At 46.3% G+C, this 27,174-nt stretch overlaps 2 protein-coding genes across 2 annotated transcripts; one reads left to right on the top strand and one right to left on the bottom strand.

Moving 5' to 3' along the window:
* Window positions 1–8,395: 8,395 nt before the first annotated feature.
* On the bottom strand, window positions 8,396–13,810 carry LOC119389593 (2-phosphoxylose phosphatase 1). The gene is made up of 3 exons (XM_037656937.2): window positions 13,527–13,810; window positions 13,229–13,393; window positions 8,396–12,569 (listed from the first exon to the last, which is right to left on the bottom strand). The coding sequence occupies exons 1-3, from the start codon at window positions 13,624–13,626 to the stop codon at window positions 11,323–11,325; spliced, it is 1,512 nt and encodes a 503-aa protein (XP_037512865.1). The 5' UTR covers window positions 13,627–13,810; the 3' UTR covers window positions 8,396–11,322.
* A 387-nt stretch (window positions 13,811–14,197) lies between these two features.
* On the top strand, window positions 14,198–25,922 carry LOC119389592 (zinc finger protein 160). The gene is made up of 2 exons (XM_037656936.2): window positions 14,198–17,678; window positions 22,611–25,922. Exons 1-2 carry the CDS (start codon window positions 15,177–15,179, stop codon window positions 23,343–23,345), a joined length of 3,237 nt encoding a protein of 1,078 aa, XP_037512864.1. The 5' UTR covers window positions 14,198–15,176; the 3' UTR covers window positions 23,346–25,922.
* Window positions 25,923–27,174: the final 1,252 nt, after the last annotated feature.

Below are 27,174 nucleotides of genomic sequence, written 5' to 3'. Positions count from 1 at the left end.
GAGCAAAGGCACCAGGTCTATAAACTGTTTTTCTTAGACACTTCGCAGCGCAGGAAAAACAGACACAAAGAAGACGACACCAGACAACATAAGAGCGCTAACTACCAACAAAAGTTTATTGAACATCACATGCGTATATATACCATGCTCACACACCGTCGCATGCGCTGCGAAGTGTTTAAGATGATCAACCAACAGGCCCAATTCGCCACAATTCTATAAACTGGTTTGGAAAAACAGCCTACGCAGGCGTAATGTCGATGCAACGTCAACTGTGGTTGTTGTGCTGGATATCTAATTTTACAAGAAAGCAATAAACACTACATGATACTCCTACGATGTGTTCGCCTACGATACAGGCGCCATATCAGATTAACGCCTATAGTTCCAGTGTTGGCTCCGCTTTTATAGCAGTCTAATAAACGTTACGTTTTATTCCTACGATTCAGCAAGGTATATTGAAGCATTGCTCGATCCCGGAGGAATACATTAACGAAAGTTACAAATGATATCCACATTACCGCACCGTAAAGTGCACTTCGTCCACCAGAACGACGCAGTGTCCTCTTCATTTCTTACGAGGCTGGGCGATGGCCTCATGCTGACCGAGGATGATGACATATTGATTGACAGCCGCTCTGTAGACTAGGCTACGTAGGTCACAAACGCCGAGGTAGTCTAGGAATAGGACAAACACCATCCGCTGATGTTGGTCTACGTAGCACTATCCAGGCCTACCAGCCTCGACGGCCTATACCTCACCAACGCGAAGAGTGGCTTCAGGTTCCGACATGTCGCCGGCTCTGTCGACAGACAATTTTTTGACGAAATGACCGAGGCATCCACGAATTCCAACAGCTCTACTATACCACATACTTCACTATAGACATGGACCCCTCGTCACCACGATCACGACCGTATCCTATAACAAGTCATTTCCAGCTGCTGGTGCTCACTGGTCACGGTGATGATGCCCTTGTTCAAGAACTGTCGAGAACTTCTTGCAAACATGCACACGGGATCATGAAACGTGCGTGCGTTCTCGGGACACATATAACCACTAGATATCAGCTTTCCGCTTCTGGTGTTGCTAATACCGACCTTGCCATTAGCAGCGTTACCCAACCGTGAACAACTGGTTATATAACACATATGCGGCTCTTCAACATAATATGTGTGCGTATAAAATTTATACAAATCTTTAGCGTCATTTTGTAACGTGTCGCTCAGTAAAAAGCGTTACGCCAGTCACCTACCCGCCGCATGCTTCGCAAACATCGACTCCCACGGTACGTGGGATCTGCCGAATTTTTTTTTTCTCGTGGTCCGTGTCGTGGTTGCGCTGCGTTTCAGTATGTTCGAAAACAAAGACGTGGGTTCTATTCTTCCATGACCTATAACACGCGCGTACTTAGATTTAGCTGAACATTAAAGATACCCAGGTGCAGGGGCGTAGGCAGAAATTTTTTTCGCGGGGGGCACCTCCTTGATTTGAAGTGGGGGCCGGGCAGGCAGATGTGGTCAAGTGTCATTTTGAGTTCTGTATGCCATTGCAAAAAAAATTCGGGGGGGGGGGGGAGGCACGGGCCCGGTGTGCCCCCCCCCCCCCTGGCTACGCCACTGCCCAGGTGGTCAAAATTAATCCGTGGTCCCCTTCTCCGGCGTGTTTCATAATCACGTCGTCGTATGGGCGCGTACGTAAAAGCTCAGAATTTATTAGTTGCCCCATATCCATCTTTATATGTATATTGTATCTTTTATTTTTATTGCGATAGCAATTATATGGACAGTCTCGGCTGGAAAATGTCCGTCCCCGTCGCCGTCATGCACCGTATATGTTTACTTGAGCCGGTATTTCTTTGATGCGTTCCTTTTTTTTTCGCCAATGGGAGAAAGCAAAGCAGACAACACATACAATGCCAACCTATCCTGCATGCACATTCACTAATGTAATACATTCACACTAATGTAACAGGGTGTTCCAGCCACTAATGAGATAACTGATTTTTCTCTTATTAGTAAATCGCTCGTTCACGATACCAAAATCACCACGCTTACCGCGTGAAGACCCTTGTTAAGCGAGAAAACGCGCAAAAAGAAAATGCAGGTGGCGACCCCACCTTGAAGTTCCCGCACCAATCTTCAAGACGTCATAGATTTTGACGGCGTATACTAGGATGTACGTCTTTCCTAATCGGTAAAAATGGAGTACATTGTCCTCTGAGGGGGCCAGAGACTTAACATACCAAGTTTCAGGAAATTTCATTGAGCAAATGTGGCCAAAAACAAAAAACAAAATAACACTTCGAAATCCATGACGTCACCATAGAAGATTTCGGCGAGAAATTTTAAAGGGAAATTTTGACATTGACTTTCTCATCTATGAATTAACCTATGGTGGTGAAATTAACGAGACTAATGTTCAGTGTTCCTTCTTAGTCCTTATCATCATAAGCGTGCGCAGGGTTCCCCTTCAGGGGGGGCGAAGGTTCGTCGCAGCGCCCCCCCCTCCCTATTATGTCAATGTATGCGGCTGCCTTTGCGCCCCTCTTCTCGCCCCCCCTACAATGTATAGGGCTGACTTTGCGCCCCCCCTTCTCGCCCCCCTTGCCCCCCCCCCCCCTGCGCACGCCTATGCTTATCATTCAGAGTCTATTCCGCGTGTTTTCTCAATGTGCCGATCCAATCAACCACTAAAAAGAGGGCATTTTAGAACCAATTTCTCAAAAATAACTTGGGATGTCAAAGGATAACGATATGCGAACTCGAACCAAATAAGTCTAGCTGCAAAGCAGAACACTGGTTCCCTCACTGCACTGAGAACCTCAGGCACGACAATGCTATATTTTACTTTGGCACGTACTTGCCTTAAAAAGTAGGCAAAATACATGCGTCTTTCGCTTTGCAACAGACTCGTAATGCACAACTAAACGAACGAAGATTGACTGTTGACCTAGAGAGACGAAGGTGAACCTTCACTGATTGACTAACAGGTAGCCTCACGCACAGGTGCCTCGTTGAAAAGTGTGTTGTACCAGGAAGCTCAGTTGAACACGGTGGTGACCCATGGGCAGGGGCGTAGCCAGAAATTTTTTTCGGGAGGGGGGGGGAGGGGTTCAACCATACTTTATGTATGTTCGTGTGCGTTTGTATGTGTGCGTGTATATATACGCAAGCAAAATTGAAAAATTTCGGGGGGGGGGGGTTTGAACCCCCCAACACCCCCCCCCCCTGGCTACGCCCTTGCCCACGGGGTGCAGCGTCTCAGGCAATGCATTCAGCAGTACGATGAAACCTGTTTCTTTCTTCTTTTTTTGATGATGCCCCGTCAACTGAATAATTGCGATTAAATCGGTATTCAAAAGATTGGAGAGCTATAATTCATATTCACAAAGCACTACTGCATAAAAAAAAATCAACTCCAGTACTTGTCAAATGGGTGCCGCAGTGCTACAGTTGACTTGCCGAGGGGGGGCCGAGCCCCTTCTTAAAAATTGGAGGGGTGCCCCCCCCTCCCCCGACTTTAAGCCCTGATGATAGTTTTCGCGTAGGCCGCACAAATTACGGCTAATTAAATTACGGCTGTTAAAAACTGAGTACAGCGGAAAATTTTGTGGGTGGTTTCGACCCGTTTTCATCCCTGTAATTTTTACCCCATTTTATGTAGGTACCAGCGGCGTAACCAGAAGGTGGCGGCTGGGGGATGTTCAATCCCCCCCCCCCCCCGAAAATTTGCAATTTTGCATGTGTATACATACACGCACACATACAAACGCACCCACCAACATACATAAAGTATGATTGAACCACCCCTCTTGCCCCCCCCCCCCCCCTTTGAAAAAAAATTTCTGGCTACGTTACTGGTACGCCTCCTACAATTGCACGCCTAGAACTTGAGCCGCGGACACGCTGCCCTTCCCTGTCGCCTGCTCTTTCTTCCTTTTGATTGATTGATTGATTGATATTTGTGACCTTTGTAACGGGTGTACTTACTATCAATGACGTCATAACTAAATTAAAACAAAAAATTTAGGAGCCCCTTATTGCCCTGTCGGGAAAATAGGGGCAAGCGAAGATTTAAGTGAGCCTGTGTGCCTGACCTGACGTACTGCTTTTCTTCGTTTGTTTGTTTTTCTTTCTATCGCATTGCGCAACGCTCCCTCCTAACATTTTCCTTCCTCCATGCCGGGAATTGGACCTTCATGCACGTGCCTAGCAGCGCAATACTTCACTTGCTACAGGCAACAACGACGGTCATGCTTTCATATCCAGGCAACAATGACGTGTGGCAACGTGAAATGACAAGTGACCTGGATAAAAGATAAGACTGCCGTACCATAAACGGCCGACCGCCGACAAGCTCACGATCGAGGCGAGAGCATCAATTATCGGAAAACGGCCGGCGCATGTGACCGGCGCAGCTTCGAGGGCAGCGTTTCCTTGAGCTCGCGAGCGCCGGGTTTTTTTCGTGTACGGCGCCGAAATCTGTGAGTGATAAAAGCTTCGCTTAAAAACAAATAATGAAATACACAGAAAGGCACTGAGCCGTGTCCCCCAACTGGAGACAGAAATAAGTGCCTTATTCTTCCTCCAACAATCACTATATATACACAGAATCAAGGGTGACGTAATCCGCACCATGGCACCATACGTGTCGGTCTCGTGGCCTTCCACCACTTTTTCGAAATGAATAACACGGTGCCGACCCCCGTATGTTGAACTTGTGATAGGAACGCCGAAGTAGTGTGCCTCCATGTGTGCTGCGCACTGCTGCCGAAGTGCAGCGCAGCGCCACCGTGATTTGGTTCACGAAGTGCCAGTGAAGCGAATGGACCTGTCGCCGCTGCGGCTGCGCTTTCGTGGCAGTGGCTCTCGTGCGCAGATCTTTTAAACACACCAGCGGCCCAAAGCGCGGTGCTCGGAGGAATAAGCTCTCACATTTGCGACATGGGCTCCGATATTGCACGCCGGCAGGTTTTGCAATGTGGAGGATGTCAGCGTATCGTGATCAAGGAGTTTTTTTTTAATGTTATTAAACGTACATGAGCGTGACATGCTTTTTTTTTAGTCTTTCTTTTCGCACATACTCTCGCTTTTGACCACGACCGAGGAGGGTGAGACATAGAAGTAGGGATGGGCTAACAGTAAATTTGAGGTTTGGTCGAATTATTTCATATCGAACAGTATACAATATATATCCCATATTAAAAAGAAAAAGAAATGTGCGCAGATTCCACTAGGAGTTAAAGGCTGGAACCATCAGCGGAGCTAGTGTTCGACCTAGCTAAGTTTTGCTAGTAATGCCAAGCTTTTGCTAGAGATGATAAGTTTTTGCTAGTGATACTACGTGTGGCTAGACTTGGCTAGACATGTCACGTGACTACATGTTATGCGATGTTGTGATTTTAGTCACATGACTAGCTGTATACGTGGTTTTTTGCGGGAACATGTCACGTGACTAGCTGTTACGTGGTTTCTATGGCGGGAATATGTCACGTGACTAACTATTACGCGTTGTTGCGCGATTCTAGTCACGTAACTAGTTAGGTGATGTTACGCGATTTTTTATCGCGTGACTACTTGTTACGTGATTTTAGTCACATGAGTTGCTATTACGTGATGTTACGTGATTTTAGCCACGTGGCTAGTTACTGCGTAATGTTACGTGATTTTTAGTCGCGTGACTAGTTGTTACGTGATTTCTAGCACGTCACAGACTCACCCATCATAGTTATTGTATTCCCCGCTGGACAAATCAGCGCGCTTATTGTGAGAGCGGAGCAGGAGTGGAAGAGGACGGAGCGAGCGCGTACCGCTTCATGACGACGATAATTCATGTTCGCACCACCCGGTCCGCTCTTAAAATGAGCATTTGATCATGACCAATATTACTTGCACAATATTTTTGAGAATTAAAACTAGGCTTGTGCGAATGTCACGTTTTTGTTTCGAAGCAAAGTGTAAGCAACTTTAATTATAGCAGATTTGAATAGTAATATGGTGCCAGTTATGAGTGGTAAAATGCGCTAACTTTTTAAAATTTTTTTATAGTTATCACATATAAGCCCGTATAAAACGCCTTTAAACTTGAACATATTTCATCGAGGTGCAGGTAAAATGTACATTTCGACTTGGAGTAGGGCTTCGCGGCAGTGTGGAATTTCTCCTGTACAGGTGGCTTCTTGGCATAGCAGCCCCACGCTGCAGTGAACCCACCTCGTCAAGGGGAGATTACAATGGCAAAATGTGCGTCTATTCGTTTCGAATGCTTGGACATCTCGCAAATTTTGAATTCGTGCCGAAACGAATTCGAATACTGTAATATTCATTCGAATATTCGATGTGCTCGCATATTCGCCCATGCCTACATAGAAGCCGTTGCATCTGCTCAACAAAAACACCCAGGGGGAAAATGTGCTAGCTTACTGATGTCAAATAGCGCAAGATAAAATTTTATGGTTATGATGGCTTCAATGTAAAAGTTAGCGCTAGTACTCACCTCGTTTTTGAGAGGGGAAAAAATAAAAAAAGTTTATTTAAGACGCCAGCAGCGTAAACAATTGTTTTGCCCCTTGCCGACAGCTGTGGAAAGCAGTCGCGCCTGGAGGTTTGCCGCATGTTCTAAGGGGCAAGTGAATAATTAATCTGCTAGTCTGCTGCTCAGCTGTGGTGGTGTAACTGCCTTGGAAGGACGTCGGTGCAAGGTTTGGTCCCCGCACTGATATTTCTAAAACTGCAATTTTTTTCCCCTCCCAGACACTGTTGCTCATTATGTCGCAACTGTATGCTTTTAGTGTTCCCTTAGCTGCATCACTGCTTTTTTTTCGTTTTTTTTTTTGTCAAGCTTCGATCAAGATACATGGGACAACCTGGATATGCCAACACCTATTTCAAGGGGTGATCCTAGGTGTAAGCCCTCAATCAGGCCAATGTGTTCTTTGCTTAGAATGCTTGCTTTTTAATAAGTAAAACCATTTGTTTTTCCCTCTAGTCAGCCAGGTACAGCAGAATAGATGGCTGCAGATAAGTAGTGTGTCTCTTACATTTCACGAAAATTGCCTCCACTTCAGAAGAGCGCCAAGAATAAACATGTGCCAGTTGGTAAATAATTACGTACCATACTTACAAATATCAATTTATTACCATTTCTGTACATACAAGGCATATACTCTAGGCAACAAACCAGGGAAAAAAAACGTACATGAAGTTTCTCACAGAATACATGGTACACGATCTTCACATCTACGCTGACTCGAATGTTATAAGACAGAGACGTGATTGTAATTACACCTCAGTGGCAGCGCCAACTGTTCATGTCATAAATCTTAACACAAAAGTAGAGCTCGATGGCCATTTCCAACTGGAGGGAACACAATCCGTAAAAATCGGAGCTTGACGGCAGGCGAAAATTCGCCGCACGCTAACATCAACAAGGATAGGACGTGAACCCAGACTATACACAGCCACACAAATGTATTTGTTCACAACATGGCGAGTTTTACAAAGCAGTTAGAAACACAGGCTTCTGTGCCTATTACGTTTTTTTTCTGACTGTCACATTGCCTGCTAGAGTTGACTTATCAGTTTGAATGTAGCCAGTGGGGAGAAATCTCACAAAAAAAGGGGCACAGACATGAACACATCAACTGCGTCGTTGTCTTCCTTGCGAAATCGAAAATGTTCCACACACAAGCATTCAATAGGAATTAAACTGTCACCAATATACTAAGATCACATTATGAATACCACAGACCCAGTTGCCTTCCTGTTGGCTGTGGTACAGTCAGTATTCTTGAAACCAAAATGAGGCGTGTTGTTCAGAAAAAATATACATATTAGAAAGGCTACCCTATCTTCTAGACCACGTAGTGTGCCACTTTTCTGCACTGCATTGCCAACTACTTGGCACAGCAAGATGCTTCACTGTGGGACTCCAGGGATTCTCAACGAACGGCTCATGGAGAGTAATCAGATAACCAATGCAGAACATAAAAACAAGCATCTTTTATATTGACGCAGTGCCCTGCACCTGCCTAAAATTAGGAACCATGTGATGACAATTCTTGGTTGACAAACCGCACTGCACGCAGCAGTGGCAGAAAATTGTTGCATACCTTCACTAACGACTCCGCAGCATATTTTGAAAGTGAGCATATGTGGCCCTGCTGTATTTCTTTTTGTGGCATCAATGATCGTTGGCACAAGCATTTTTATCGCGTGGCGAGGCCCGACAGTAACATGATACAGCTTGGGCATGAACCAGACTACGTAATTCAACCATGAGCGCCAAGAACTTTTACATGTCAACATCTAAGCCATCAAGGACAGTGGCATTCCTAAGTAGATGTGTGATAATTCTCTCCAGAATGTTTTTTTTTTCTTTTGACACACTGGAAGTCATGTATCGAAGCTAACTTCATCCGTGCAGAGCAGTTTGATGAAAATCGCACCTTGATCTTTACCCAGAGTGCAGCTTTAGGCAGCACAAACACAGATCGGTACACATTTACATGTGAACATGGCACAAGCAATCAATGCAATACAAAAAAACAAACAAACATAAGGTGATATTTTCAGCTTGTCACAACTCGTGATAAAATTCAAGTAAGATAAAATGTAATTGTAGTTGTATTTTTGTTGTTCCTGAAATGTGTACACATTACTTTTTATAACATATTTGTACACAAACTAGCAAATACTTCAGAAATACATATACATCTGTTATAGGTTAGGCAGTTTAATGTACTTGTACAGCTGCCATGTTGCAATTCAATTCGTGACAATAGCTACTGAAGCAGTAACTTCAAGCCTTTCTGCGTAACATCTGTCGCCTCCTCTCTCTCTCTCCCTCCCTCTCTCGAGGAAAAGCTTATCCAGACAGCGGAGGAACAAAATATGCTTAAACCATACCTGACTAGACATTAAAAAGGGAAGCTTATGCTCCGTCAATATTTCTGTAAAAAGAATTGTACGGCGCAGCCATTTTCCAGTTAAAATGTGCACTAGAGCGATATATCATCATGCCTGTAGGGCATGTGCTAACCTTTCCCTGCCTCATCAGGATAGGAGCCAGTTAAACTAAAGTGTCAAGGTTACCCTCATCGTAGAAGACTTCACTCGTGGTTTTTCATTGCCCTCAATGGTAAGCACACCCGCACACCATGGCATGTTTCAGGACATTCTTATTGCTGTAACATGTGAATCCAGAAGAATGAGATGATGCCAGGGAAATCCGTCGCTTGCAAAGGCATGCATGATAAATGAGGGAAAAGGAGATAGGGTGCGGATGTGAGATTTCACCCTAGAATGTTGAGGAAGGTTATAAGCTTACATAGTGTCCAATATTCACTGAACTCTCCTAGTCTGACAAACACTGAAACTGGAAGAGAACAGTGCCTTTTAAGAGTGCCGTACGATGAGCAAAGAGCTCAGTTCCTTTACTCCACAACAACCATTATAGAGAGCAGCTATGGTTCGAAGCTGAGTTGGTAAAGGTTCTAAAATTAGAAGTGTGGTCGGTCATGCACTGTGACGGATAACCACACAACTTACGATAACTTATAAGACGAGCATACAACAGCTGTCCACCTGCTTTGAGTCTCTACTGCAGTGGTGACAAGGTAAATCGCATTCAAGATCAGCCTGTTGGCTGAATTATTAAGAGGAGACCTGCAGCAAGGGATCGCGCAGTTGCACAGCAACAAGTACCTTAAGTGGCGGCTACACACAAGCTGCAGAACACACGCGACATCCCTCTACTTCAGGTGTATGTATATGTGTGTATGTAAATAACAGATTATACATATCACAGCATACAGAAACGGGAATCGCAAAGAAAGGACGTGATCCCAGTCTATAGCATACAAGCAATGACCTACAATGTACAAACATTAAAAAACTAGCAAATATTTTCGTTGCAAGAAACAAGGCTAATCTCACAGTACGAATTTGACAATGAGACGGCTAGATATTCAGGTAATTGAAGCATTAAAACCAGAATGAGTGCATTATGTCCTACTTAAAAAAGAAGAAAAAGGGACTTCCTATGACTTCCTTCTGTAATCACTGGCGACATTTGGTAAAAGGTTAATATTAAAATTTAGGGGCACATTTGCATGCCTGCAACAACTATTTAGCATGAATTGCTGATGAAACAATGTTAAGCACAGGTATCTTCATTGCAAGCTCACACGCAATTGCAAGCTCACACGCAATGTCCTTGCAGTAGCAATTAAACTCATGAGTTCCATAATAACTGATTAGCCGCAAGCAAATCAAAGCCGTAAGCATCTAAACGCAACGGTCTATCTCATCTAGTGCGTTAGGCACCACAGGTCCACTCGTTTTGACACTATTTGCAAGCACGTAGTTAGACCGACAATGATGCCGCCATATGGGACCGATTGTGCCTGCAAAGCCACTGTAATCACACTTAGTCATACAGCGTTGTACATAGACAATAAAGAACATGAGAGTGATGGATATGAGAGTCCACAGCGCCAAACGGCCACCGCCAAAGAATGCCCTAGCACCATAGGAACACTCATTTGGGAGTCAGTCAAAGCGCTTAAATGTGATTTTGTTACAAAAAAAATTAAAATAAAGGTCATACACAGCGAAGTAAATGCAAAATTAAGCAAGCAAATCAGGCTGCTCATGTCTTGTTTTCCCACTTGAGCCACTGGGAGTACGTTAAGTCACACATTGCTATAGCAATGCCTTTCAGCCGGGCATTTCTATTTGACTGTGCTTCAAAATGCAGTATAGGAGGGGTAGTAGCGACATTATGCAGGGCATACTTATACCATCACTTTACAATGCAACAACGAATGAGAAAGGAAGTCCACTTCTTGACCAGGGAAAGCAATTAAACAGCTTAAGCACTCATTGTAGCCTCCTGTGCTGGCACAGTACATTTTTAGCCTAATTGTGTCATGTATGGAACAACTTCTATAGCATTTATAAACGACCTTTTGTGGAATATATGTTTCCTGAGGCAAGGTCTAATTTGCAGAAGCCGGATGTACGCTAGCTGCATTCTTTCAAGGTGCTACGAGTTTTCATGTATGCTGGACCTCTCTCATTGGATTAAAGTGCTGTGCCCACCATCTGGAATTCACAACTGTCGTATCCGACTGCATGGCGATTACAAACTACAAACTTATAGGCTGAAGCAACGATGCCAACAAGATATCACGCACGTCGCACTGCAGCAAGGCTCGTATGTCCTCTATCACAAACATGTGAAAGCTGCACTTCTTTGGCATAGACAGATGCACCGTTGCACCTTTAGTGCTGCTTCAATAAATTGACCATCGATCTTTAGGCTGGACTCGTAGCAGTAGGCGTAGAGTGCGCGCCATCAAGGCCACATGCTGCCGCAAAGCTTTTAGCTGAGAACAGCTTGAATACGTCCTGCTGCAGGAAAGTGGTGAAATTACCAAACGGACACAGCTCCGTGTCGACACCGGCACGGAGGCCCCTGCAAAAGTGCGTGTGACGAGTCACGTCCTTGCCGTTGTAAAGGACCCTTATGAATCGCTCTTTCTTGGCATTGCTGTATGCTTCCAGGACAATCCGGGAAGCGTAGGGGGGAATGGTGCCATCGTCAAACCCAAGTGTCGACGCCACGGGGATCAGGTTGATGTCGTGGCCAGAGAAGAAGAGGAACTTGGTCTTGGACGTGCCGTCCATGAAGTCGCGCAGTCCCCGGTGAATTCGGGCCAGCAGGTAGTGTGCCTTGAGAATGCTGCTCCGGCGAAAGGACAAGTCCCGAGACAGCTGTCGGCCCTCCCAGTCCACGTAGGAGATGACGTTGCCAACGTGCTCCATGGTGGCGCAGTGATGGTCGGCACAGGGCAGCGGCTTGCGCTGGCACACGAAGCCCATCAGTCCGTCCATGATTGGCCGTGGCGCTACGAACTCCGAGTTGTTCCCCCCCGGGCTCAGCACCATGCCGAGCGTGTTCAGCAGCTGCACAACGGCCAGGTGGTTCTTGAGCATGACCTTGGTCTTGCGCGTGAAGAGCCTCTCGTACGTGTTGAGCTGCGGGCAGGCGCAGTGCGGCCCCATGCAGAAGTTGATGTCTCGCGAGGGTACCAGGTGGAGCCTGTCGAACGAGAACTTTGGCAGGAAGCCGTAGAGGAATGCCAGAGCGCTCTGGTATGTGCGGGAGAAGACAGTGCTGTACAGCTTAACAGAGCGTGCGTCCCAGTCATCGGGCAGGAGCCTCCATGGGCCGGAGTGGTAGGCTTCGTGGAGGCTGGCCCCCATGTTGACGTGCTGGACTACACCTTCCCAAGTGAGCTGCCCCTCCGCGCATGTGCTCTGGTTAGGGTGGGTTGCGATGGTGGCAAAGATGTTCTTCAGTGGGAGCAAGGGGTGCTTAGTTATGACATTGACGAAAGAATGCAAGGGGCTGTTCCTGCCGACGAAAGGCGAGCTCGTGCTCGGAGGCTGGCGACAGCTGAGAAGGTGATGGTTGCGGACTCGCCGCAGAGGCATGCGCTCTCCATGACGCACCATTATGGCTACGGCTTCCAGAGTGAAATTGTTGCTCGGAACTTTGCCTGCAAAATAAATAAAAGAACCATGCTATGTCCTCAAAACCTGGACAGCTGAAGGGACGTTGGCATTGGCCAATAATTATAATCAAAAGGCATTGGCGTCGCAAAAGAAGGTACACTGGTTCATTCACAATGCAGCTACTGACAAAGCTGCTGCTAAGAGTTGTGGCATCCTTGACAAATAGCACCAGTGGGCATCAGGGCACCCTGGCATGCCATTTTGTTTAATCTTTGCTGGGCTTGGGCATACCGGTGCGATTTGTCGAAGGTGCCATTAACTGTAAGGTTTGTACAACATCACACACTCTTTTTCTCCCACATCACTTTAGCCAACTTTCGGGGTCAGAATTGTAACCAATGCGTTTAGTCTTTTTTCTTCTTTTTTTTTTCCTTTCAGTAAATGCGGAAGAAATGGCGGCCAAGAAAATGCATTAAAACGAAGCAAGCCAAATCCAATAATTTAAAGGGTGCCACAACTATTTCATAAACATGATGCACGCGCAGTATGTGACCATCATTAGCGAAATAGACTCGGTTAAATGCCGACGTCACCAAAAAAATTGTCCTCAATACACGCACATGTTGTCTGTGAGACAGAGTTCACATCGACATATGCACTCTCTTTCAAAATAAACATTTCAAACCGTTCGTTCGTTACTCACCTTCCTGCCAAAGCGATATACTATTGTACGGATTGCAATACTTCATCGCTTTCGCCTTGGTGAGGCTATGGGACAGCTGCATCTTGTGTTGTCCCGCATTGTACAGCGCGGCAGTGGTGTCCGGATACTTGGCCTTGGCGTCGTCAGTACGTCCAATCAGGCATACTGGAAACGTCGAAATAGAAAACAAGCGATCACCGATCGTAATCAAAACCGCCACAGCGCGGTTTGAGCATCTTCTCACACAGACTCAAACGATGCGCGATGCAAAGTTTTGCTATCGACAAAAGAAACTCACTGGTTATCGCCATGCCGACGATCCAGATTACGATGAACGACGCAAAGAGCAGCCGTTGCCTCACCAGAAACTTGGTCACCCATAAAACTAGCGACACCATTTCTCTTAGTTAGCGTCAAATCAGCCTGTCGCGAACAACTTTCGTACGTTGACACATGTCTCCGCTACGTGACGGTAAGAAGAACGTAAACAAACATGGTAAAACGTAAAGAAGGGATATGAGAATCACCGGGATGCAAACCCCATCGACGGGAAAAACAGCGGCGCCGCAGGCGCATTCGATGCTTTGTCGAGACGTCATACTTTATGACAGAACGTCATGTTGACGCCAGATGCGTCAGGTCCCATTCAGTTTGTTGCGGAGATGAGAAAATAAATAGTACCATATTAGTACGCAAAAGGCGCTACGCTCGCCACTAGCACAAGCGATGCCGATGGCGCTGACTTAGAAGACTAATTACAAACCTCGTACACCATATCCTACTGTTTCATCGAACTTACAAAGCTGTTTATCTTATAACTTATAGCGTAAACGTGATAGCTGAATGCACTGCATTTAGCAAGTTGGTGCGTTTGCTTCGATTTCTTTCTTTTCCCGGTAGTTTTCCAGAGCGTTGGTGCACCCTGCGTTGGCGCCTACAAAGATCGTTCTTGCTAGGCCTGCCATCTACTGCTTGTTTTGGTTAGAACGCCTATGTCCTTTCCATGATGCTGGTATGTGTGTCGTCCGACTACGAGCACCACGACTACTCAGCTGCTGGTCTAATCCACGAGGCTTTCCGTGCGCATCGGTCGTAGTGGCACTACGGTAAATTCAGCCGTAACCTACCTAGCATTCTGGAAGGGCGCTGCCGACGAGCCCCACTGAACGTTCATTGCTGCACTGGCTTCCCGCGTCGTTAGGCTAAAGCTGGCGGCGCGCATAAATGCAACCACTGTAACCTCGTTTATCATCTAGCATCGCCGCCGCTGTAGGAGATGTAGCAGACGAGCTTTAGCGTCCCTCGAAACGCACCCTTTGGAACTAAACAGATATGTAATTGAATTTGCTGATTGCATTGTCTGCAGAATTTGTAGTGCAACGTACTCAGCCAACATGGTCTCTGTCTGCGTTGACGTCGATTTGGAGATGAAACCGATGTCCCTGGACTTGGTGTTTCCGGAGGGCATCGAAAGAGGCGGCAGAATAAACTTCAATTTTTTGAGGAGTGGCTCGATGCACAAAATCGTGGTGACGGTGTCACGCAGGCTTGCCGCCCCGAAGCGACTTCCTTTGACGCAGCCTATGCGCACGAGAAAGTTCGCATCTCTTCGGGAGGCAGGCCGAGCTCATTCTGTTACATCGACGAGCGACGCGATGCAAATGTTTTCGTCGACGACGGAGCGGTCGTGGAGATTCAAACTGAAGGTTGCGAAATCGAAGTGGAGTCGGAAGTTCCGTCTCCTGCCGCGTCGCCCCTGCCAGACCCGTGTTCTCCCGAAAGTGTCAGTTCGTCCGAACCGGCGACAGACGTCGGCGATTACACCGCCGCCGACACTGCGGACCAAGGAGGGCGCGCGAGCAGCAATGTGGAAGAAATTGACTTGACAGGTGACTCAAACCCTGCTTCCGAAAAGTCGGCAAATGTCACTATTGAAGATCACTCCTACATGGTCGGCCAAGCCACTGCCACGACCAGTGCTGTCAATGCTGTTAACTCTAATGATGATGCTTCCACCCGTAAAAACGTCTCTAATGCAGCCAAAGCATCGCCCGCGGATACCACAACTGTCATTGCAAGGGCTTTGAACGTTTCCCAGAATGTCACCTCGAAGACCGGCACAGTAACACACGGCAGGGCAAGTGCTGCCGTCACTTCCAAGGGCAACAACGGGGCCAAAGCGATGGCACTCTACTCCTGCTTGTATTGCAAGCATATAACACCGTGCAAGGAGACTGCAATAGCTCACTGCAAGCTCCATACCTCAAAAAACGATCCTTTGCCACAACGGCCACCATCGGATGCAGCGGCAGTTCCGGCAGCAAAGGTTGGAGCGCCAGCTTCTCCAGACAAGGCCAAACCCCAGAGAAACAATACCAAGCCACGTATTGGAAACGTGTTTTCCCTTACTAAGGACAAGTTGGCTGTCATTACAACAGCTGGTAGCTCGTTAAGCGTGCCTAGCAGTGAGTCTGGCTCTGGAGTTAAAGGTTCTATCGAGACAACAGTCCTACCCACGGTCCTTAACATGCTAGCCTCTATGTCACCGAATGTCAAGCGTGTCGTCCTTAAAACTGGCCCAGTTCCACTCTCAGCAGCTGGTGCTCTTTCTCCAAAAAATATCACAGCTATTGTGAAGAAAGCAAATGAGAGCAGTGTGGCGGAACTGAGGTCTGTCGTTCCTTCTTCTACACCAAAGCCACTGTCAACAACTCCAGGGAAGGGTCTCAAGCCCATTGTACTGCCAAATTCACCGAAAGAGTCGAAAGACATGCCCACCAAGCCTCCTGCTAATACAAAGATTGTGTTTAAGTGCTTTAAGTGTTCTCACATTACTTTTGATAAGCTTGTCGCTCTGAAGCATCTCCAAGAGCATACGGCTGCAGCACAAGACAAACAAGTGGACAAAGAAAGCCAGTTGAGTGATGCATCTGACAATGCATCTGTTCCGGGCACACCTCCGGTCCTGGCTGTATCAGAGGCTTCAAAGCGTGCCCTGCCTCTGACAGGATCACAGCTGAAGCCGCTCGTTCAACAGGTCAACCGCCTCTCCAGGTCCTCGGATTCAATCAAATACTTTGCATGTACCAAATGCAGAAAAGTGTACAAGAAGAAGGCAGGCTTGAATAAGCACATGATGAAGCACACCGGAGAGCAAAAGTTCCGCTGCGAGATATGCGACAGAGGCTTTCAGTTCAAATCGGTGCTGCAGGTGCACATGAAGGTGCACAACCGGGTCAACCCGTACAAGTGTGCCAAGTGCAAGAAGAGCTTTACCACAGAAGTGGCATTACAGAATCACGAGAAGAAAGTGCACAGTGACCCAGTGATCTGCCACCTCTGCAACATGCCGTTTGTACGGCAGCACAACTTAGTGGTGCACATGATGCAGAAGCACGGACAGACTGCTCAGCATCGCTGCAGCAGCTGCCGGAAGCCCTTCTTCACCGAGGAAGACCTCGCGGCCCACAAGGATGTGTGCAAGGGAGATGCGTACCGGCACTGCGCCAACTGCAGCTTCAAGGGTGCCACCTACAAGGAGCTCTGCGAGCACGTAACACAGTGCCACCCGGACGTGCCGCAGTTCAAGTGCGAAACGTGTGGCCTGATTTCCATTCACAAAGTTCGGCACCGGGCTCACATTCGAACACACCAGCCCGGCTACAAGCCCAAGAAGGCGAAGCACACCTACAAGTGTCCGCAATGCGGGAAGGAAATGCGAAGCCAGTCGGGCCTGCAGTCCCACCTCAGCTCCCACAACAACATCCGGCCATTTTCGTGCCCGACGTGCGGTTGCAGCTTTTCCTCTAAGGGCAGTCTCAGGGCTCATCGGCTCAACGTCCACGCCTCGACCACATTCAGCTGCGAGCAGTGCCCGCTTACCTGCAAGTCTATGTTTGCACTTCGCAAGCATAAGAGCCTGATTCACGGGCAGACCATCAACTTTCAGTGCGACCACTGCAAGAAACGCTTCACCAGTGAGCGCAAGAAGCAGCTGCACACGGCCGTGGTGCACATGGGTGACACGGCTTGCCTAGAGAACGGCGAGAACCCCTTCCCCACACTCAAGGTGTACCGCTGCACCGAGACAGATTGCGAGTTTGCCACTTTCAGCCTGTACCGGAGCAAGGCCCACGCCATAACCCACACGGGAGTCATGCCTTTCCAGTGCACGCAGTGTGACAAGGCATTTGTCGTCCAGGACGAGCTCAAGAGGCACATCACTTTGCAGCACAATAAGGGCAAGCAAAAGCCTTGTCCTCACTGTGGTCGGGTCTTTGTGTCAGACTCCCGCTACGATTGGCACCTACGCCTGCACGAGAACAACCAGGGCTTCCAGTGCAGCAAGTGCCCCTACTTGTACGAGTCCAAGGCCTACCTGGAGCACCACCAACAGAAGCATGCTGAGGAGAGCCAGTCTGTATGTGAAATATGCAGCAAGACTTTCAAGGTGAGTGTAATGAAGGGTTAAGTGGTGCTTTATACCAGGGGTCTCAAGCACGCAGCCCACAGACCTTTCACTAGCGGCTTGGCCCATGCATGACAGTCTTCGCCCGATGTTTTTTTTTTTGTTCTTTTTGTCTTAAGTATGTTCAAGAGCTACACAGACGTGATTGGGGACAAGCATATCTTTATTTTTTTTTCTTGCAACACCCAGTGTAGTCACCATGTGTGAAACATAACCGTGACAGAAAAAAGCTCTATATTTCAGAATCGGCATCCACATTTAAGTTATTCTGGAAATCACTGTCGATGTCTATTGAAACTTGACGTCAAGTCTCCTTGAGAGATGACCCATATGTGAGATATAGAAAAGGCCTGTTTGTAAAATGGCAATGTTGGCTGACGTTTTGTTTAGACTGCCCCCGCTTGAACCTCCTTCACTGTCCCGGCCTTTGCGGGACGCTAATTTCGTGGCTGTGGCCTACTAGCTGAAGTGAGTTTGGGAGCCCTGCTATATATGAAAAGGAAGGCTGCAGAAAGGAAACGGGGAATTGTCTAGGGCTATACATTTTAGTCCAAGCAGGCTACACCCTCTAGCAAAAGTTTATGGGATGTAAAATTTTGTGAAAGCTATGTTCCTGTTTTTTAACACGAAGTGTTTTATGCTGGGGTCCACCAAGACTTCAGTGACTTATTTCCATCACGAAATAACGTTGATGAGATGGATGCTCACAGGTGAGAAAAAAAAACAGTAAGAGAGAGTTCCCCCGCTGGAAATCGAACCTACAACCTCTTCATTCGCGACAATAAGCACCCGGCGCTCTACCGACTAAGCTAACAAGGCAGATGCACGACACTTCACAAACGCGCCTTATATCCCACACCCATTCTTTCTTGCATGGTGCTCTCTGTTGGTGAGGCTAAACGGGGCAGAGCGGAGCCGCCGTCTATGAGCGGTGCAGTGAAGTAATGCGGCACGACACTTACTAGCGCCGATAGAGAACGATTCGGCGACGGCGCAGTTAAAGCATGGCCTCCGAAATTGCGCTCCGGCGCGCCATCTCGGAGGCCATGGTTAAAGCGTCTGTCTTGATACCATTGAAAAACACTGGCCGTGCTAGTATCGAGGAGTTACCCTAGGTGCAGTTACGTTCTTTGCCTTTCACTTTGTGTTAGCGTGTGACGGCTCGTTGTCAGAGTAGTGCAGCTTCTGTATACACTAACGATGTTTTACCGCCGACTGCTTCGAGTGCAATCACACCGACTAATAAAACTGCTGCAGTAAAGGCTGCAGAAAGGCAACGATGTCGACGGGCGAATGTCGTGCCTTGGTGGAGCAAGACAGAGGTCAGAAGGACGTGGAACGCCTGTGTGCGCTTGTGGCTCAAGCTACGAACCTCTGCCTCCCGTGTTGCTAAGGTGTCATGTGGTAGTGTACGCATGAGCACAGGGCTAGGACACCCTATTGTTCGGGAGCGCACACCGTCACACCGTGCAGTTTCCCTCTTTAATTCACGACGCTTTGAAGAAGTGCACATCGAGTATCAGTGTTTATTATGTGCTTGTTGATGTCATCTTTGTGCGGGAATCACGATGCTCTGTGTCGAGGTATATGTTAAACACTTCAGCTACCACAATGGTTAAATCGTGATCATGGGCGTTAGTCGTCGCACTGGAGATGTGCCACTGGCGTCAACATGGGTGCATTCACGTCAAACGGTGCTATAGCTACCAAACACCAATAGACATTGTACAAGCTCTTATATACCACCATAGGCGGAGAGTACGGGGAGGCTGGGGGGCTTGGGCCCCCCCCGGACTGCCTCATGGGGGGGCTGAGCCCCCCCCTGGCGCCGGCCCAAGGTATTTTTAAGAGCTTGGCTTAGGTCCCCGGGTCGTCCTGTCTGGTAGCTATTTCACAGGAGGCTGTTTATGCCCGCTTATTTTTCATTTCAGCCATTTAAAGTTCGGCACATGGGCCAGTGACAAGTCAAACATTCAATGGAAAAATGCCCCTCAAACGGATTTTTACGTGCAGAATATGTTGCGCTGATGAACAACTGAAGCGACGACTTAAGCTACGACAAATTAAAAAATTCACCGGCGATTACGATACTGCCTAATTCGCCGAGCGCAGCCTCGTGTTCGGGCAACGCCAGCTTTGTTTGAAGTTTTGACTATCCGCAGTTGTAGCAATGTAACGTTCGTTACATATTGCCACAGAAACTGCCAGCACTCGAGTGCTACGCACACTATGTACTCTGCGCATTGCAGCTGTCACGAACCAAGTGAAACGCCCACAGCCCCGTTACGACAAGCGAAGCCAGCCGCAGTGCACGTGCCAGCCCTGCATGCGCATGAGCTCCGACCGAGGGGCCAGCGCACGCGACAGAGGAAGAAAGCGAGGTTAGAGGCCAGTATCCCATGATATCGACAAACTCCGCGTTCGCTCTCTTTCGTCGTCGTTTGCGCTATCGGTTATGCCGCCGACGCCAACGGCGATGCCGCTCAACGCAGGAACGGACGCCTAAAAGCTGCGCTCTAATTGTCTTAAACCCCGTAGTGAATGGTTTTGAGAACACAAAAATGATACTGAGAATACAAAGCAATCTCGACACAGTCAGTCAGTGAACGCTTTCGCACAAGCTTACTCGCCAATAAAAAAAAAAAAAAACGGGTAATGTTTTGGTTGCCTACATATTGGTACCCTTCGACATGCCTGCTTATAAAAGTGCCGAGAAAAGGTTGTATGCAGTTTTGATTTATCAGTAAAGGGTTTTACTAAAAGTTCGGCCACCAATGAGAAACTCCATTACTCGTCCAGATTCATAACCGCAGCTTTGCACAAGGTGTAGTGGTAGCAAATGGTATTTGCTACCATCTCAGAATTACTTTTGGCCATCTTGAATTGAACTCACTGGCATATAATTAAAGCTTCCCGTTATAGCGTTAGCCTACTGTCTCCTGTGTGGCGCATGTTTTAACAAAGTAAAGTCTAACACCACGCATTGCGTGAATCGATTTTACGCGACGCAGTCAACGACGTGACCTTTTTCGGTTCGAGCCAAGAGTTACGAGGTGGATCGATGTCTTTGTGTAAATTGAAAAATAAATCTAGGGTCTTCCACTTACTGATCTTCATTATGATATCGTGGGCACCTAAGAGACTAAAGTGACATTAAATTCTTTAATTTGGAAGTTGGACTCCTCTCTCTCTCTCTCTCTCTCTCTCTCTCTATATATATATATATATATATATGTGTGTGTGTGTGTGTGTGTGTGTGTGTGTGTGTGTGTGTGTGTGTGTGTGTGTGTGTGTGTGTGTGTGTGTGTGTGTGTGTGTGTAGGGAGAGTGAGAGAGAAATGTGGAAGAGCAAGTCGGGCCCCCGCCCCCTCCGGTAAAATGAAAACTCTCCGCCTATGTATACCACTACACAATAAGCACTACTTCTTTGAAGACGTATTTCACTTTCCTGTTATGCCGATTCCTATGACGAGGGATCAGCCATGTTTTTTGGGGGAACACAGCCTCTAATTAAATGTTCCATCTCGTAGTAGTTCCCTTGACCTTTACACAAGAACTACTGACATTTGCGTTTTCAGCTTAGCCTACGACTAGGCTTGTGCGAATAGTAAATTTTAGGTTCGAAGCGAATAGTGATTTGATCTAATAATTGCAAGTCCAATTCGAATAGTCCGTATCACATATTATAAAGAAAAATGAGCACATTTGTCATGACCCTACTAACCTGCACAATATTTTTTCAATTTTAACAAGGCATGAGCGAATGTCATTCATTTTGGTTCGAAGTGAAGTGGAAGCAACTTTGAATTGGGGGGGGGGGGAGCAGGATTTGACTTTCGGTAGAAATTATGTCATGTTTTAAAATTTACTACACTTAGAGTATGTAAGCTGTTATGACAAGCTTTTAAACTTTAAAAATGATGAATCGAGGTGAGGGTAATATGTTCAATTAACCTTGAAGTAGGGCTTCGCGACAATGCAGATTTTCTTTTGAAAGGTGTCTTCTCGGTACAGCACTCCTCCACTGCAGAGAAACCACCTTTAAAGGGGTTACATGCTCGAAGTGCTCGAATATTCGCACAAGTCTACCTATGACCTGTGAACTTTTGTTGCTTATGAGCTCACAAGGCGGTTGGTTGGGACTCTTCATGGCACTAGGAAGCATTTCAGTAGGCCTAACATTTTTCAGTTTGATGTAACTGTAGGAAGTCAAGGAAAACATGGCAGGCGTTATTCATAGTTGAGATAGATGGAAAGAAAAGTGGATGAAAAAATGATTTGCTGCTGGTGGGAACCAAACCCATGCCCTCTGCACAACACACGCTGTGCACTGCCAGTTGTGTTACGACAGTGGCTGTTCTACCATCCAATTTCTTGATCGTTTATATAGGTGTAGTCCTGGAAGTCTCGGACAGTGCCACTTGGGGCCATGGTGACATTTGGAACACTCTCTAGCTTGACGACGTCACATAATATGCATAAGTCGATCTCACTGATGTTCACATATTCATAGTGTCGTCAAGGCTTCACAGCAACTTGCAGTATACAACACCATGAGAACAAGCACTTACTTCAACTTATAAAACCTATTGAAGACAAAAGTTTCAGCAATGGAAAACCGTTTTGTACAGCAGAAACTTGGGCTTGTCCATGCACCCCTCACAAATGAGGGGCAGCATCCGAACTATAACTGCTATGGAGGTGGAGACAACAGCGCAGGCACCGTGATGCTTCCTTTGTTTATGGTCCCTGTTTCCTCTGTGCACTGCTTTCCATTTGTGAAAGATGTATTTTTGTGGTAGCAGCATTGAGAAAAGGTTTCGCTGTTCGGTGGAACCATTGTAAAGAAAGTGAACCCAAAGAGCTGACTTTGCGCCACATTTTTAAGCTGCATTTTTCTTTTTTTTTTTGCAGACTGTGCGAGCTATGGGCATCCACGTGACTCACATGCACCCCGAGGTGGCCAAGAGCCCCTCACTCCAGGTGCTGCGCTCGCTGCGTTACCCACACGGTTGCGACCAGTGTCCCGTTCGCTTCAAGACCCCCACCGAGCTGCGGGCACACAAGCTGTGCCGGCACTCTGGCGTCGCGGGCAAGCGGCTCGCAAGCGCCGAAAGGAACTTCGAGTGCCACTTCTGCGGCAAGGCATTCAAGCACAACTGCGCGCTGCAGACGCACCTGCGGACCCACACGGGTGAAAGGCCCTTCGAGTGCCCCCATTGCACCAAGGCCTTCACCATCCACCAGACGCTGAAAGACCACATTGTCAGCGTACACACCAAGGACTTCAAGCTGCACTGCTTACTGTGCGGCAAGGGTGTTGTGAATAACACGAAGCTGAAGCAGCACCTTCAGCACGCACACAAGGCCGTGCCTAAACCTACTCTGCCCATCGCCGCCCGCGCCAAGGCCTCGGGAATAGACAAGCCGAAGGCACCCCGTGCACCCAAGAGGGAGGAGCAGCCGCAGCTGCAGCAGCACTTGCAGCAACACCTGCAACCGCAGCAGCTTCACATGGCACCGATTGTGTTCGTGGAAGAGCAGAACGCCGAAATAGGCGAAGTGTACATAGAGCAGGAGGTCGTGACAGCCACGGAAACGGCGATGGTTGTGGAGGACCCCATCAAGCTGCTCACGTCATTCTTCTGAGCATCAAACTGTTCAAAACTTCCTTTTGTGCGATGTGTAGCTTTCGGAGACACCCTGTAAAAGCTTGTTAGGACTCTGAAAGCTCATCACTTTGTTTAAACAATGTGCACTTTTGTGAGCAAGCACTGTTAAAGTGCCTCTTGTATTTCTTTTTAACAGAAACTAGCGGACATCTGACTGCGCTGCAAGAACTTGCTTGTGTGGTTATGTGCGTTTTTTTTGTGCAGTGTTAATGCTATATTATATGGTTTGCTGGAGTGCAAGTGAATTGTACATATGTTGGATGGTCACTAAATACATTAAGGTACAGCACACCTCTTTACTTCGTTGCAGTCAGAGAAAACTGCAGTTTTTATGCCAACCTATCGTAGAAACTTTTAAGACTTTAAAGTGCAGTTGTCTTTCTTTTTTGATTTCATAGAGGAATATAAGAAGCAGCTTAAAATTATAACAAGCGCCTCCTGAATCGCGGTTCCACCACCTTTTTTTTTTTTTCTCACAATGTGACTAAGTTTCAGGACAGTGTGGCTGCAGTCTCGTGTCAAATTTTACGCATGGTATGCACTGAAATGTAAGCTTGTGTATCTTACTTGTCTTCAGATGCGAATGTTTTTTGAATGCTTCGACATCGTGTTTCATTCTTCTGGTAACCATTGGACTGCTCAGAAGTGCTTGCTTTTATTCAGTTGTAATGGTTTACGGCATTTAGAAGAGATACAGCAAAAATGTGTGCAACGTGTTGATTGACAACGTTAAATTGACTTTTGAAACTTGGCTTCAATCGCTGTGCTTGTTTCAAAGCGATCTTGCTGCTTTTTATTTTGTACAGAATAACGTAATTGGAGGGTTTATAAGAAATTCCTATTTAATTAGGATATTGAGATAAATATTTGTTCCTAATTATGTACCTTTGAGTTGCTCCACAAGGTCCACGATCCACTTCCATGCATCACCACAGGAAAAAGAGGATTCGCCACAGATATTTTAGCTTTAAGGCTAACATTTTGTTGGCTTTTAGCGTAATCTTTGAATATCCACCCATTTTCGTTTTCTGGATACTATCCTTCGCTGAATTTCTTTGTAATGCTTCCATAAAAATTGCTTGTTAATCTGAAGCACTATTTGGTTACACCTGGACTTCTCTGTTACTGAGTTTTCCATAGAACATTGATGTTTAATTTATTTCACTAATGAGAAAACTGCTAAGCATGCGTGCTCGTTACGTTCAGTCTCGTTCAACCCATAATTTGTCAAATGTTCCACAGGTTGAGTTCTCCTTAACACAACCATGTTTTTTTTTTTCAGTGTCTCGATAACGCTTCAAAACTAGTTAAGTTTGCCTCCCAGAAATATATTGTGGGAAGAATTTTGAAGAAAAAGGCCTAGTATGTGCAGAGATATTACAAAAACCATGTTTACCTTTCAGCATCCTTCATTACAAAGGTGCAGGGCAGTGGCAGTACAACATGAAGCTTTCATTCCTGAAAAAAACATGCCGATACAAAGCATATTTAGTTATGCTCCGTTTGAATAGTTCCTGTCTGAATGTCTGGTGGTTGCCAAGTTGGCTTCCACTAGAGGCTTAGTCTTTTAGTTTTTATGCAAAGAAAATTGGTTCTGCTGATACGTTTGTGTCAGAAGCAAACTTTATCACATCTCCCGTCTCATGTGTGTGCTGTACTACCCGTTGTTTTTTTACTGTCTGGCGCCAATTTCAAAATCAACTTTCTCGAATGCATCCACTTGAGATGTTCTAGCAGTGGTAGCTTATGGAATCTAATACTCTCTGTCATTAGTACAGCAGCTTTCTGGCAATTTTCCTCAAAACAAACTAAACTTTTCTATGATCTGCGCTTGTCCAAAACGTAAACTCTCAAAAATCTTGTCTTGAAAGGCATTAGAGTTCACTTTATTTTTTATAAATTATTTGACCATGCCATGCTGCAGGCGCGCATGTGTACTACACAAGCCATGCATGATGTTCCTTAGTGGCATTAGATGCACATCTTGCCCATTACTAACATCAGATAATGTGAGCTGCCGTGATAAAGACACAGCCAGAACTCTCGTTTCCCATCCGTGCCCTCTCGCCATAAAGAATTTGTCAAGCTCGAGCAACTTATAAAATAGATTAATCTAACACATGAGCTGTTGCCATATGACGACTGTGGGAGCCTACGTTACTTGAATAGTACAGGAACTGGAAATCTTTGGCTTGTACTTGTGTGCAACACCTGCAGAAAGAGGAGGACCTAGCACTATGAGTTTATTGTGTCTTTGTAATGGCCAGTGTGTTTTACATCATCACCAATTCAAAGTTGTTCTTTTTTTTTCTGTATACTTCATGCTTCCTGTTCTGTGTGTCTGTGTATTTCAATATGCTTTGGACCTTTTGACATGGAGCAAACTTTTCAGACCTGAGACTGGGAAAGAGTTGTATTTGTTTTTGAGCCCGAGTGTGTGCACAGCATTTTCTTGCCTTCATCCAGATCACCTCCTTTTTGCAAACATAGTTACATTATTAAGAAACACTGGGTGTATGAGCTCTTTGCGATTAAAGTTTCTACAGACCAGTTACTAAGGCTCCATTGCTTCACACGAGTGCTTAGAACTAATGGCGTCACATTTTTTTATTGGCGCATTTGCTAGCACTTCACAGGTTTTGTGTGTGCATGAACATTTATTAGTCCAAGTGTGATCTGCCAGCACATTATAATTGAGCCTGTTGACCTCTTGTGCAGACATAAGATATTTTGGAGAATCATATTTACCAAAATGTGCAGATAAGTACTTTGAAAAACAGGAAAGAATGTTTTACTTAGAGTAAGGGGAGAGAGGTATGCGTGAGCTATTGTTCTCCACTTTGCTACTCTGCACTGAGGAATAGATGATGATCGCAAGGTACTATACCGGAAATAAGTAGGCAGGACTTGAAACAAATTGAAATTCGATTGAATTTACTGTTTCCATACTCGCAAACTATGGAAGAATTGCAGTGGGAATAACTTGGTCACTGCTTTCTTTGAAATTTTTGGCATCAGATATGGCAATAATATAGGCAAAAAGTAGGTTTTCCTTGTTAGATGCTCTTGAAATCAGGGCGTAAGCAATGGTACAACCTGATGGAACATGAACTTTCAATGGCTGGTCTCTGTGAGATCACATTTAAGACGAGCACAATAGCCATTGGTCTCCTAGGGGCAGGGGCGTAGGAAGAAATTTTTTTAGGGGGTGCACCTCTTTGATCTGAAGTGGGGGCCGGGCAGGCAGATGCGGTCAAGTGGCATTTTGTGCTCTGTATACATGGCAAAAAAAAAAAAAATTTGGGGGTGGCACGGGCCCGGTGTGCCACCTCCTGGCTACGCCATTGCCTAGGGGGGATTCATTTAATAAGACTATGAATTAGACAGAAGCGATTGATATTAAGCTTTTTAAGTTGATATTTTGTATTGTTACGATACACTAGCATGAAAACTTAGGCATAATAAAACAGATGGCTCAGCTCTGCATAAGCTCTGTAGTATTAGTATCTGTCCAGTTCTAGGCATAGCCAGGGTTGCCATATCTAGGCATCAACCTTTCCCTAAACACATTTAATAATAATAATAATCAATTTTCTGCCCCTACCCCCCCCCCCCCAGAAAAAAAAACAACAAATTCTGGCTATGCCCTTCACATACATGTTTAGGTCTTGTTAAAGCTTTATGAAGACGCAGTTATGGTCACAGAAAAGATGTTAAGGTGCAGAAAATCAAGCATGTTATTGTCATTGTTGGTGATGTTGCCATGCATGCTCCAGTAAAGGTTGTTAGTGATGTAATTGAATGTC

Source organism: Rhipicephalus sanguineus, chromosome 4 (assembly GCF_013339695.2).
Source record: "Rhipicephalus sanguineus isolate Rsan-2018 chromosome 4, BIME_Rsan_1.4, whole genome shotgun sequence".
Lineage (NCBI taxonomy): Eukaryota > Metazoa > Arthropoda > Arachnida > Ixodida > Ixodidae > Rhipicephalus > Rhipicephalus sanguineus.
Note: the sequence above shows the minus strand (reverse complement) of the source record. Positions and strands in the feature narration are given on the sequence as shown.